General features: G+C 37.1%; 1 protein-coding gene across 2 annotated transcripts; it reads right to left on the bottom strand.

Annotated features, from left to right (window-relative positions):
• Positions 1–77: 77 nt before the first annotated feature.
• LOC127432082 (serine/threonine-protein kinase Sgk3-like) lies at positions 78–13,946 on the bottom strand. Of its 2 annotated transcripts, XM_051682879.1 has the most exons (18): positions 12,839–12,966; positions 12,181–12,303; positions 10,440–10,635; positions 10,237–10,320; positions 9,889–9,961; positions 9,033–9,108; positions 8,572–8,647; positions 8,310–8,359; positions 7,931–7,988; positions 6,781–6,864; positions 5,240–5,371; positions 4,611–4,723; positions 3,232–3,268; positions 2,746–2,832; positions 2,212–2,307; positions 1,953–2,108; positions 1,739–1,828; positions 78–1,073 (listed from the first exon to the last, which is right to left on the bottom strand). In XM_051682879.1, the coding sequence occupies exons 3-18, from the start codon at positions 10,515–10,517 to the stop codon at positions 903–905; spliced, it is 1,461 nt and encodes a 486-aa protein (XP_051538839.1). In that variant the 5' UTR covers positions 10,518–10,635; positions 12,181–12,303; positions 12,839–12,966; the 3' UTR covers positions 78–902. The 2 variants fall into 2 exon arrangements, with proteins under 2 accessions (XP_051538839.1, XP_051538840.1); XM_051682880.1 differs by lacking the exons at positions 12,181–12,303; positions 12,839–12,966 and adding an exon at positions 13,678–13,946.
• Positions 13,947–15,126: the final 1,180 nt, after the last annotated feature.

The following is a 15,126-nucleotide window of genomic DNA, read 5'->3' as shown; positions in this document are numbered from 1 at the left end:
CGCGCACGTCATAACTATATGCAAATGTATGTAAATGAGATGTCTCAAACACGCGAAGTGATTCAAGAGAAGGTATTTACTTGTACAGTACATCATTTATATGTCAGTAGGCACTATGAGGTCCCATCATATAACCAGGAGGAGGCAAATAAAGTAGTGGTTAATTTGTGTGTGAGTATTTTAACTCATTAAAAACTAAGATGCAATCGCTACAAATGTTCAATTTACACGGTACTATAACTGTTTGATGGAGTCACTCATAGGGTTAGTTATGATTTCAGAATGCAGCCCAAACTTAGAGCTCTGCCCATATTATAATTCTTTCACATATACAGTTTATGAAACGGTATAAAGGGTAATACATTATGATTTAAAGTGTCAATTAGCAATTCAATTGCTTTGGCTGACACAATATAAATGTATTTTTTCCATAGCATCTTTCTAATAATAGACTAAGCTACAATAGCACATTTGGTCATACACTGCACATTATTACAATCAAGTATAAGAAATGGGGTGAAAACTAGGAATGTGTCATAAAGTGGATGCTTGCTTTACAAATATCATCCAGTTTTCTTTGATACAATTAACTATCCATAGAAAATAATTCTGAGGAAAAAAGACCAAAAATATCAATATTACACTTCAGCCCCTGAGCTGTCTCAGGGTAAGGCGTTCAATGTTATACAAAATAGAATTTTGTTATTCAAGCATAAAAATAATGTTTGAAACACCCTGCACCCCAAAAGGTTCACTGCTTCTGTCGACTAACACAAGGGTCTCCCCTCGGATCGGGACATCACATTTGTTAAATTCTTCCCTTTCATCAGAGAGAGAGAGAGAGAGAGAGAGAGTGAGTGATCACAGCATAACCATTTCATGCAACTCTCTGAGGATCGGAGTTACAGGAAAGAATCTTCTGATGGTGGAGCGTAGGAAAATCCCAGGAAAGCATCGTCAGCCTCCAATACACTAGCGTTAACTATTGACTGCCCTGAAGAGAAGCACACAGAGTTCGGCACAGTTTCCTCTGTAAACTCTGGATCAAAGTTTGAGATGTCATACTGGGATTCCTGTAAAACAACATCAGAAAGGTTACTTTTTGATTCTCTTGTAATTAAAGTATAAAGAGTGCTGGATGGTATCAAATTACATGTAATCTGGATTATGTAATCAGATTGCAATAATCGAGTTCATGTAATTAGAATCCATTACATTTTATAATGTTCATACAGTTACAGTAAATTTTTATGGATTACATAATTACATTCTTGATTACATTACCAATCAGCCAATGGAAATAACTAGTGCATCATTTTCTGCTTAGCATGAGGGGTGTAAAATATTTCAATATTCAACTTGATTACGATGCTTTATCCAACCATTATGATGCATCGTGAAATCTGAAATTAGTTTATGATTTGATTTGATTTTAGGAACGGTTCAGAATTATTAAAACTTATTCACATTTATTTTCAATAAGTTAAGACAGCACAGACAAGCATTAAAAAAAATTACACTACTGACTGCACTTTAAATCGTGTAATTTTTAATCAGTACCAGTTTACATTTCAGAAATAATCCACTCAGCGTTGAGTATGTAGTATAATTAAAGAATAATTAAAGTTATAATTCTAACATGTTTCGATCACAGTGAGCATGTGACAGCAGCACAAGTTTGCATAGACTGGTATAGATAACTTCTTGAAACTTGGTAAAATATGCGGTCAAGTCTTACCACACTAGGGTTGAATGGGGGTGGGAGCTTTTTCTGTTCAAGATCATCCCAGTTGATGGATGAGAAAAATTCATGCCCTTTGACTTCATTCTAGAAAGATTAGAACAGGATCAGCACATTTTGCATACCCACTGTATTAAGATTTCTAAATGAAATGTTTGACAATCTTCCACAAGGGGGTGAAGCAGCAGCAAGAAGAGGTTAAACAGCTCACAAAGTCATTTCCATAGCCAAGCCTCTTGCAGTGGTCTTTCTCCAGCAGGGCCTGAAGGATGGACCATGCAGCTGTGGATGCCCCAGGGCGCATTACCAGCTCCTTATGAAGAATGTTGTCATACATCTCATGTGTGTCCTTGCTATAGAATGGTGGCTGTTGAGGGCATAAAGGTAAAACAAGATTTATGCATCATTGCCTTTATATATGTTGGATTTTCATTCACAGCCAGGCATTTTCAAGTCAATTGGTATCTCACCAGCCCATACAGCATTTCATAGAGCACAGAACCCAGGCACCACCAGTCCACTGTGTTATCATAGGGTTGTTTCCGGAGTACTTCTGGAGCTAGATACTATCAAGAATGCACAAGAATGTAAATATAGCTTTAAAAACATTATTTAACTGCACTATTCAAGGATCTTCAGTGTAAGACAGTTCATGTACCCAAGTACTCAAGAAAATACAAGTGTCAATTTGAGGACTATAGGCCTGACCAAGAACATTTCCATGATGCTAGATAATTAACTGTGCCATAATCACTGAATCTGAACATTGACATTGCAATGCAACAAAACAAGCTGTCACCAAAACAATTTCCAAAACATGAAAATTGCATAACATGACAGTCACAATAGGCATAGTTTTTTAAAACTCTTACATGAAGCAACTGGTTAAAGTTAGCAAAATACACCGATCATCACTTATGAAAATTTTCAAATAAAAAGTCAAAAATACATACATGCAAATCACGTGATTGAAATTGATAATATCTGCATTCAGATAAGAATACCTCAGGTGTTCCACAAAATGTGGTTGTTGTATCTGCTTGGGAGATGCCCTCCTTACACAGTCCAAAGTCAGTCAAAACTATATGTCCCTTAACAGACAAGAGATGGCAATGTTTTCAGGAAGTAAGATACCACACAAGAGGCCTATTCTTCTCAGATTTAAAGAATCTTTTGTCTGACTGGAATATTTGCCAAAGTCCTGTACACCTCTCATAATATCATCAGATTCTATAGGAAATGCACAAATAAAACTCAACCCAATATCAGACATTCTTACAAATTAAAACAAGTCTCAAGTTTCACTGGAATATTTTATTTGGCTGGCCAAAGCAACACTTGTGCTTAAATGAACGCCTCATCTCTGGATATCAAAAAAGTTTGTTATACTTTCACAGCAAGTGCAGATTACTTGGTTTCCTCTGGAACTGTGACAACTTTGTTCAGCTATGCTCTGGAAATGATAAAAGTTGTAAAAAGAGAATTCTTACTTGAGAGTCGAGCAGGATATTTTCTGGTTTCAAATCCCTGAGAACACAAAAACACTAAACTTGTTAGCATGAGAAAATATGTTTTTAGTCAGGAACAGTTCATCACACAGAAAAAACACAAACAATGAATTATAGGCCATTTAATACAAGACAGATATGAACACAGGAAATTCCTAATGCATTTAATTCACATTAAGAACGTACACTCACTGAGTACTTTATTAGGAACACTACGGTCCTAATAAAGTGCCCGACGTGTTCTGCTGTTGTAGGCCATCCACTACAAGGTTTGATGTGTTGTGCACTCTGAGATGCTGTTCTGCTCACTACAACTGTACAGAGTGGTTATCTGAGATACTATAGCCTTTCTGTCAGCTTGAACCAGTCTGGCCATTCTCCGTTGACCTCTCTCATCAACAAGGCATTTCCGTGCGCAGCACTGCCACTCACTGGATGTTTTTTGTTGCCATTCTGAATAAACTTTAGAGACTATTGTGCATGAAAATCCCAGGAGATCAGCAGTTACAGAAATACTCAAACCAGCCCGTCTGGCACCAACATCATATCACATTTTTTCCCCATTCTGATGGTAGATGTGAACATTAACTGAAGCTCCTGACCTGTCTCTGCACGATTTTATGCACTGCACTGCTGCCACATGATTGGCTGATTAGATAATCGCATGAATATGTAGGTGTACAGGTGTTTCTAATAAGTGCTCAGTGAGTGTATAAGCTATGAAAACAGACTATGCTTATATGATGACCATTTCAAATGTGAGCATGCCTAATTAATGTTTTCAAATGACTACAGTAAATCAAAACTATTTCAATGCATTTAAAGATTTACTTATCTGCTAATTGCTAAACATTTAAACAAAGAAATAAATAGTATTTTTTACTTTTTTTAAAGTGATGCACACTTACATGAGAAGACTCAAGTATATCAGTCTTTAAAAAAAGCTGCTTTATTCTATATGGTGTTGGGCGCACATATGAACAGCTGAATATTACTCACTTTATCTAATCTTCTGTAATTGGACGTTTTCACTGGCAGAATAAATTAATCATGGCTGACTGCAAATAACACATTTCTAAAATGGCATCAGTATCAAGAACTACGCCGCTAGGTGTTTGCATAACGTAAACAAAATATTACTGAGTGCACATTTAATGTGGTAAATTCAAGCAAAAACACTGCTAATGGAAGTGGGGATGACTGAAGTCGAGTTAACAGTAAAATCTATGAAAGGTGAAGAGAGGTGGTTTTGAATGTGTCTGTAAAACATTTGTGCCTCTCAGTATTCTCACACACTTTAACTATTAACTGTCAACCTAACAATTACAGCATAAAGGATCCTTCAGAAAAGCTGTATTTACCTGTAAACAATGTTTAGAGAATGCAGGTAACCCAGAGCGCTCCCCATCTCAGCAATGTAGAATTTAGCTCTGGGTTCAGGGAAGGTTCGCTCTTTTTGGAGGTGAAAGAACAGCTGTAATGGGAAGTCAAAAAATGTCAATATACTTCACACTTGTAAAAATGCAGAACTGGGCTATTCAAAGGCCAAATATTTAGGCTACCTATCAAAGGCTTGAATGTCATTCTGCCAGGCTGCTCTGTAGACGGTCTCATAATGCGAATGATTTTTGTGGTTTTTAATTAGCTGACTTTTAAAATGTGGTCAGCATACCTTTAGCTGAAAAGAGGAAGTCAGACCAGAGGTTTTACCATATTTAAATGAGCATGTGAATAGGAACCATACAAAATACCAAAATGGCCTATAATTAGCGAAGTCAATATAGTTGGCCTCACCATCTCATTTACATCCCTAACACTTCCTTATTAGGACCTTCATTTTAACAAATGTCATTGTCAGCGATAGATCTGTTTATAACATATTTGTTTCATCTGCCACAGTGGATTTAGTGATATGATGACAGTACAGATGTCAGCCTTGGAAATAAGTTTGTAACTCTGTTTCAGTGTGTCAGCAACAACAAATACTCACTTCTCCACCATTGACAAAATCCAGGACGAAGTATAACTTGTCTGTTGTCTGAAAGGAATAATGAAGTCCAACCAGGAAGGGGTGTTTAACATTCTTCAGCAATACATTACGCTCAGCCATTATGTGCTTTTGCTGGCATGAAAAAGGATATCGGGGCATTCATTAATGAAATGTCTAAATGCATACATAAGAGAGCAAGTACAAATAAAGTTTGGGTTTTAAAACAAGAAAAATATATCCTAATGTACACTATATTGCCAAAAGTATTCGCTCATCTGCCTTTAGACGCATATGAACTTAAGAGACATCCCATTCTTAATCCATAGGGTTTAATATGACGTCGGCCCACCCTTTGCAGCTATAACAGCTTCAACTCTTCTGGGAAGGCTTTCCACAAGGTTTAGGAGTGTGTTTATGGGAATTTTTGACCATTCTTCCAGAAGCGCATTTGTGAGGTCAGACACTGATGTTGGACAAGAAGGCCTGGCTCGCAGTCTTCACTCTAATTCATCCCAAAGGTGCTCTATCGGGTTGAGGTCAGGACTCTGTGCAGGCCAGTCAAGTTCTTCCACACCAAACTCGCTCATCCATGTCTTTATGGACCTTGCTTTGTGCACTGGTGCGCAGTCATGTTGGAACAGGAAGGGGCCATCCCCAAACTGTTCCCACAAAGTTGGGAGCATGGAATTGTCCAAAATCTCTTGGTATGCTGAAGCATTCAGAGTTCCTTTCACTGGAACTAAGGGGCCAAGCCCAGCTCCTGAAAAACAACCCCACACCATAATCCCCCTCCACCAAACTTCACAGTTGGCACAATGCAGTCAGACAAGTACCGTTCTCCTGGCAACCGCCAAACCCAGACTCATCCATCAAATTGCCAGATGGAGAAGTGTGATTCGTCACTCCAGAGAACGCGTCTCCACTGCTCTAGAGTCCAGTGGCAGCGTGCTTTACACCACTGCATCCGACGCTTTGCATTGCACTTGGTGATGTATGGCTTGGATGCAGCTGCTCGGCCATGGAAACCCATTCCATGAAGCTCTCTACGCACTGTTCTTGAGCTAATCTGAAGGCCACATGAACTTTGGAGGTCTGTAGCGATTGACTCTGCAGAAAGTTGGCGACCTCTGCGCACTATGCGCCTCAGCATCCGCTGACCCCGCTCTGTCATTTTACGTGGCCTACCACTTCGTGGCTGAGTTGCTGTCATTCCCAATCGCTTCCACTTTGTTATAATACCACTGACAGTTGACTGTGGAATATTTAGTAGCGAGGAAATTTCACAACTGGACTTGTTGCACAGGTGGCATCCTATCACAGTACCACACTGGAATTCACTGAGCTCCTGGGAGCGGCCCATTCTTTCACAAATGTTTGTAGAAGCAGTCTGCATGCCTAGGTGCTTCATTTTATACACCTGTGGCCATGGAAGTGATTGGAACACCTGAATTCAATTATTTGGATGGGTGAGCGAATACTTTTGGCAATATAGTGTATCTCAAAATTGGTCCCTGCTGTTTTCCTCCATTTCATTCAATTACCTCTCTCCTGTTTAAAATGACCTTTTTTTGCAAGACTTTGACGGCGTAACACTTCCCATCCCGTTTCCTCTTTGCGAGGAGAACCTTTGTGAGGGAGAGGACACGGTGGGTTAGCAACACTTTCAACTTCCACTATGGCAGTTCATGAGCAACTTAAACTGAGAAATCTCACTTCCTAAATGGAAAGTCCACAACTTGGAACCAAAACATTATGGCTAACCATACAGCAAACAAAACAGAGAATTTATTAAGCCCGAGTAACATTCAGAGCTTTCAGTAACTGATACATACTGTGCACTGAACACACAAGATTTCACTTTCCCACTTTCTCTCACAAACTAAAAGGCTGATTACAGCTTCAGACAATTAACACCATTATTGGCAGTATATTCAAAGTAATAGTTCACCCAAAAATGAAAATTCTCTCATCATTTACACGCCCTCATGACATCTCAGATGTTCTCTCTTCTGTTGAACACAAACGAAGATTTTTAGAAGAATATCTCTGCTCTGTAGGTCCATACAATGCATTTGAATGATGATCAAGCCTTTGAAGATCCAAAAAGGATAAAGTCAACATAAAAGTAATCCATAAGACTCCAATGGTTTAATCAATATCTTCTGAAGTGATCCAGTTGGTTTTGGGTGAGAACAGACCAAAATGTAACTTTTTTCACTCTACATCAAGCCACTGCAGTCATTAGGCATGATCATGATTTCTCGATTACACTTCCTAGTGCTCAACGCATGCACAGAGCGCTAAATGGCGTTATAGGAAGTTTAATCTAGCTTGAAATCATGATTGTGCCTAGAGACTGCAATGGCAAGATGTACTGTGAAAAAGGAGTTATATTTTGGTCTGTTCTCATTCAAAACCAACTGGATCACTTCAGAAGACATTGATTAAACCACTGGAGTCTGATGGATTATGTTTATGCTGACTTTATCTGTTTTTTGGGGCTTCAAAGGCCTGATCACCATTCACTTGCATCGTATGGACCTACAGAGCTGAGATATTCTTCTTAAAATCTTTGTTTGTGTTCTGCAGGAGACAGAAAGTCATACACATCTTGGATGGCATTAAGGTTAGTAAATGATTAGAGAATTGGTTTATTTTTGGGTGAACTATCCCTTTAAAAAGAAAACATACCTTTCCAAAGCTTCCCTTTCCTATGACTTTAAGAAAGTCAAAGTCACTGGGCTTTGCACTATGGGAAATAAATATGGTGATCAATGTTAAAACACAATAAGCCATGTGTGCTATTAATTAAACTACAATTCTGTCAGACATTCTGTATTTCCCTTTTTTTTTTCTTTTTAGATAAATGGGTATTCGTGTCACTATACAAAGCAAAAAGTAAAAAAACATTTACATTTTCATGTACAGTAATCATTTAGTAGATGCTTTTATCCAAAGTGACTTAGAAACAAGAAGCATCACAAGCAATGTATCAAGTGCCATCAATATTTGCAGTATTGCAATGCCAAGTTTCAAGAGTAAACTAGAGTAGTACAGAAGCGGTACTTACTGTGGATTTGCAGATGGCCCCAGGTTAATGTTTCTAGAGGTTGAGTTACTCTGTAAAGATATGACAAATTACCAAGACTAGTTGTGGCTAGCTATGACTCAATTCAAAACATGTACTTCATGTTACTGTAAACATTCAATGCATGTTAACATATCACAGTCAACAGCCGAATTTCTCACGAGATAAAAAGAAAATGGACTACCAAGACCACTTACTCAATAAATTGTATATTTTAAAATGTAATATCAGTAGAAATACAAACCTTGTCATCTTCATCCTCTGAGGCATCGGAGAAGTTTCTCGATTTGTCCATGTGTAGAAAGACTCTGACATCGGAACTGCGCATTTGAAATGCGTGAATATTCACATGTTAGAAGTCAGACTGAGACAACACAAAGCCACAGCTGTGAGCAGAAATGTGAGCTAACATCAACAGTTCTCTGTAACATGAACCGTAACCATAGTGAATATTACACAGAATTAAAAAATATATGCATCTTTTATTTGGCATGGAATCGCAAGATACAATAAAACTGGCTTTGTGTTCAAAGTTCGGAGAGATATTCAGAGAGCAAGATATTACTTTGACTGGTTTTGGCTTGTTTCCATCACAAAGCCCACTCAAATACATTAAAATTCAACATAAATCGAGATGCATGGACACCATGAGTGTTAACAGTTACTGAAAGTAAAGCACTAAAAATAATTGGCTGATATACTCACTGGTTGCTGAGCAGTGGATGGGACACAATCCTCTGAATGAACTCATGTAGCCCTGCTCTTCTCTGTTTTATAAACTCTGCGAATCACACAAAATATATAAATCAGAAATAATATGCTTATATTGAAATGTGTATAGCATCACCTCTGACAGAAAATTACTAATCTATGCCGTCCATTTTGACAGCAGCTTTTACTACATAGCAACCACTCACTAACCTCCTCAGTTTCTAAGGGGAGAATGGGGGTACTACTGTAAAATATGTCCTAAATAATTAGACTGGTGTTCTCCAGCAGAGAAAAAGAGAGGATAGGGAGAGAGAAAGAAAATCTTAACAATGGGTGAGAAGAAAAATTAGGACATGTTCCTTTAGACATGTTCACAATATTCGCACATGCTTTCAATGACTCGACCCATGATTTCTGCATTCAAAAAATCTTGAACACATACTGGCCACATAATTGGTTGCACAATGGCCAAACACAACTGTAAAACTGTATGGTAAAAATTCTAATTAATATTTTAAGGTACTTGGGTGCACATCTCATTGTGGTATTTATGCACGGAACATTGTTGCCAGATTGTCTGAGCATAACTCTAGATTAATTAGGGAAAAAGATTTTATAGGCTTGGGTCAGGGTGGATTAGGCACAGTTGAATTTCTGTATGGAACTCTGCTGGATAATCTAATTTGGCAAATACACATTATGTCTGTTATACATAATGAAGCAAAGCCACTAACGTACACCCACAAGAAGACAAATGGTTACAGTGGGGTCTACACAATATTAGTTTTATTTCATAGGAAATCAAGGATCTGTCAAACATGTTCTGAACAATTTCTGCTATCTGAAGTACCTGGGTCAAAGTTGTCCCCAAATATTCTCTTAGCAGGAATCTTCAAATTCAGAGCAGGAAACTGCTTTTTCAACTGTGGAAGAATACATTATAATTTTTTTTACATGAGTCTGATTTAGATATTTTACAAATTGATACTCTAAAATATTCTTTCTGCAGATATATACCAAAAGAAGAAAAAAAAAAATACTTTGAACTGTTTATATGTGAATATTTCATAAGAAACACACTGTGATTAACTGTATTCAAATCTATCCAAAAATGTACTTTCAACTCTAAATCCTAAGTTTTAAATGTTTATGGACATTTACATAGACTAGAAATGTGTGACTAAAACAATTAACTTACTGTGTTGTACAGTTTGTCAAATTCTGCATATCTCCGGAATACAAACCACTCATGCCTTCCAACATTGACCATTACTTTGTAAACCTAACAAGACAAGGATTAAAAAAGCTAATAATTCTGATGCCAAAACATGATATTAAAACACAGAAACCCAAAGCTCTCACAATTTATATCAGAACATCCAGTAAGGTCATGTGACTCACAGTATAGCGTTTCTTCTTGTCTCTCTGCTCATTGTAGCAGGGAATGCTGACATTGGGGCAGTTAGGGTGGTCTTCCATCCTATGTTCTCTCACGATCTGGGACTCACAGGCAACGGCTCACAGATGCAACAGGTCCTTAGAACACTTCCGTACCACTACGCACACCTGATTCTGATGTGAACTCTCCATTCTGGTCCTATGCAGAACATAAACATACCACAGCATAAGAAAGAGGTTCTACTACCGCTGACTGCTCATTTTAGAAGCACTAAGGTATATCCACATTAGCTCCAGAGGGCTCTTTGGTCCTTGCATGACAGAAGAAAGGCCCCTCAGAGTCACTAATCAAGTGTGGCATGAGCACAGAGAGAAGCCTCAGTCTGGGCGGCCAAGCGATGAGTCTCCACCTCTCTTTTCCTCTCTCTCTTTCATCCTCCCCTCTGCTTCTCTCCAACTGGGTGGGAGCAAACAGGGACGTTCTCTTTTCATATGCTACTTCCACACACTCCCTCTGTCAAGTGAAACACACACTTGTTCTATGGGTGGGTGCCATTATCCTTCCCCTCTAAGGGGGAAAAGGTATTTTTAGATAATGCTGTGCAGGACCTATAAGATGCAGATTAAGGCCTTTTTGCAGCAGCTCAGGGAGACTTCAGAGAGAAAATGAGTATTGAGTACTGATAAATATCTCTCTGTGCAGAAAAATTTAATGCATTTTGAATTCCCTTTAGGAGCACAAAATCTACACATTCCAGAGTGCATTAAAAACAAAAACAAAAATCATATTGGTCTACCTTCATGTTAGTGCAGGGATGGACATTTCGAGTAATTTTGTATACATAAAAAGAACAAGTCATCGATTACTTGAAATTTAGAATTGAAGTTCAACCTTCAACTTTTGAATCTGTTTTTCTTATGAAAAAATTAGCACTATGCATAAACAAATCTAGATTAAAATTTGCACTCACACTTAGAAACATACTTTCCATGTCTTCTGAAGCGATACAAATCACTTTAAATAATGGCAGAATTTTCTTTTTGGGAGAGCAGCAAGATTAAGTTGAGAGAGATAGTTTTAATGTTGCCCATGGCAGGCAAAAGCACACAGGAAAATCAAATTGCAATATTCGAGTAGTGTTTTTACTTGTAGAATATGTAAAGCTGAACAAGTACTCGATTAATCAATTACTTGTGCACATCCCTAGTAAGAATGCAATCGAATTTAGCTTGCAGTTGGAAACACACATTTTGATAACGTGTTGTCCTATTCCACAAACCTGAAAAATCAATCAATCATCATTTGGAATGTAAAGAAATACTGTCGTTTTAAACATACCAAAGCCAAACCAATTAAGAGAGAAGAACAAACATTTCCTAAAAATAATGAATATCTTTATACAGAATAAATATGACATTTTTCTAAGCAAGCAGTGGGATTATCCTAAAACCTGTACATCTCTTTATCGTACTGCGTGACTTAAAAGCCAAGCTATATGCATTCTGATGAGATAACAGATTCTAGTTTACTCTATCGCTATGATCTGTATTTTTCTACATTCTCATGAACTTGGAGAAACCGCACAGGTTTATTTGCCTATGTGGTCAACTATTCAAGGTTCTAGGGTATTTTAATGACTTAATGGACTAGTTCCAAAAAAAACAAACAAGCAGATTCAAATGTGTTGTAAATATATCAGTTCTAAATAAATACACTGTTTTACTCGTTCACCTGATGATTTACCTGCAGACAGGATGTCTCATATTTTTGTCTATTGGAAACAGCCACCAGGAAGCATAGCACATATTCATTTAAATGTCCATTTCAGTGTATGAGCCAACCGGACTGAGACACTTCATGTTGAAACTGAAAGTACAAACAAGGTTCTTGCTACATATGACACGAAAAATTAAAGATCCATTTTAAAGCCATACCTAAAGTGAAAAATAAAATCAGTCACTTAAACTACAGTAAACTATAGTCACTTAAAGTCATTGTTAACATGGAGGGTGTCAAAAGGTTGCTGGTATTAAATATGACTTAATGCTACTGTATAACAACAACTCAAACAATCAAACAGGTTCGAGCAGAGAAAATAAAACATAAAGATCAGGTACACACTCACAATGACATGCCACACATTAAAATCTAGATTCATGCCATGCTTAAATTGCGTCATTACAGGTTTGTCTTTGCCACCCTCTTCTTTCATCACAGGTTAAATGTAATCCTACACTATTAAAATGTTTCAATTGAAAATCGAAGGTAACAACGCAATTGAATCCTGGCATAGAATTTGTGTTAAGGAAACAAACCCTAAATGTTAGTATTTTGGTTTATAACTCAGGGAAGTTTAACTTCCAATAAAATTTTCAATGGAAATTCTTGGTGAATATTTTACCTGCTGGTCAAATTATGTTCGTTTCAACTGTCAACATTATGTAGGTAAGCTTACTGCCCAAGGATACTTGACACAGACAAGCCCACATGTGGGGTTTGTGGTTTCATTTCCCATTGAGCAGTTGCTCTGTGACAAAAAAAAAAAAAAAATTGTATATACTTCCATGTGTTTTCTTGTGGAACTTTGTTTTACAGAAACATATGCAAATAGGTTCTATCTAAAATAATGTTGCATCAAAAAGATATATTACAGTCATCATAAAAACTGCTGGTGCAGCAGTAGCTTAACACTGAAATGACAATAGTCAAGTCATTTTTATTTGTATAGAGCTTTTCACAACACACATCGTTTTAAAGCAGCTTTACAGAAAATCATGCATTAACAGAAAATGATACTGTAATATCTATAAAATCTTAAGAGTGATCAATAGCTTTAAAGTGACACTCAATTTTCTAAATCCTGATTGTCATCTGGAGCAGCCTAAATGAGGAAGTTTTAGTATCTTCATATATTTCATTACATTGTCAGAAAGCTAGAAACATATTTTTTTCATTTCAGAATTAAATAAAGTCAACTAAAGCGTCTAAACAGAATAGACCATTTTGACCGTGGCTGACATTATTTTCCTTTTTAAGGCACTATTTATGGCGTTTGATTTGCCTCTGTTTAAAATAAATAAATAAACGTTTTATTACGTAATGCACATTGTGTACTATTCCTTTAAATGGAACTATTACAACCCAAATCGTAACTACAGTCACCGATGTACTTTCAGTGACACTTGCGTGCTTCACTTCTTTATTATTATTATTTATTTTTTTAAAGAGGACATAACTTGCCTTATTTTCTCACTCTTTCCATCCAAATGGCTCCAATGGCGTGTCGGGAGGGAAAGGAAGTTAACGATTCAAAAAATCAAACTCGGCGTGTCCGGCAACTAAATACTGAGCCAGCTTAACAGCAAGAACTCGCACTCTACAATATTCATCATGTTATCAATGATCCGCCCACGAAAGAAAGACGTTTTTGACGTTTGTTCCGAAGTTCCGAAACAATCAGTCAGGCGACCAAACGAGGGACGAAAAATAATACTGTTGTAAGGGCGAATAAACAACACCACCCTCTAGAGGCAGAACAGCGACCACCGTTGATAATATATAAACCATGTAGTATTTTCTTTTAAAACAACCCACCTACCCAACTGCTTAAAGGAATATTCCTGGTTCAGTACAAGTTCAGGTCAATCGACAGTATTTGTAACATAATAATGATTACCACAAAAATTAATTTTAACTTGCCACTCCTTTTCTTTAAAAAAAAAAAAAGAAGCAAAAATCTGGGTTCCAGTGAGGCACTTACAATGGAAGTCAATGGGGCCAATCTGTAAACATTAAAATACTCACTATTTCAAAAGTATATCCACAACACATAAACAATATGCGTGTTAACATGATTTTAGTGTGATAAAATTGCTTACCTTTTCTGTGTAAAGTTATAGCCAATTTTACAACTTTGTTGCTATGGCGATTAAAAGTCAACAAACCCTAAAACGACTGTAAAAAATATGATTTAAACAACACAGTTGTTTAAATGTGTTTGTCATGATGGAGTGCAATTTACCATGAATAAAACAGAAAAGTATTTAGATAAAATTCAAAAAGCCAAACATTTGATTAAAAAACACTGGTTACTTGGTCTGTCTTTTTAAGTTGTTTGCTATTTAAGAGTGATACACCTGGCCTGTGGTCTTTGATCAATTATACAATTATAAAAATGTGTTTAGATTTTTCAAGAAGCTAATTTTCAATATCCGGTATCCCAAATAATCTAAATGTATTTTTGAATGTTAAATCCAATTGATCACACACACAAAAATCCGCAAGGGGGCAGCATTGACTTTCAAAACAAGAAAGCACTACGATACGTTCACTGAGAACCTTCTTTATTTACTTTTCATACAGGACAGTAATTAAAAGTATATAAAACATGGATATAAAGCATATATATTCTATATTATACATTCAACTGCAGCATTACAAATTTCCTAACAGCAGCTACACCACGTAATTTCAAAGTATAACTGCATAAAAAAAAAAAAAAAAGTTTAAAAAGAGCGAGACAGACCCGTTGCTGTTCAAGAAGCAGAGGGTGCTGCTCCGCCCTCTTTTTTAGTCCAATCAGCGGCGAGGCCGCGTGCGCTGATTCAAACCCGTTTCCGGAAGGAGGCTGGGCGCGAGATTCGGCGGGATGGACAAAAAAATGAAACAAGAATGAGTGGAAAAAAACAC

Source organism: Myxocyprinus asiaticus, chromosome 41 (genome assembly GCF_019703515.2).
Source record: "Myxocyprinus asiaticus isolate MX2 ecotype Aquarium Trade chromosome 41, UBuf_Myxa_2, whole genome shotgun sequence".
In the NCBI taxonomy this organism is placed as follows: Eukaryota; Metazoa; Chordata; class Actinopteri; order Cypriniformes; family Catostomidae; genus Myxocyprinus; species Myxocyprinus asiaticus.
This window is presented reverse-complemented; position numbering and strand designations above follow the sequence as displayed.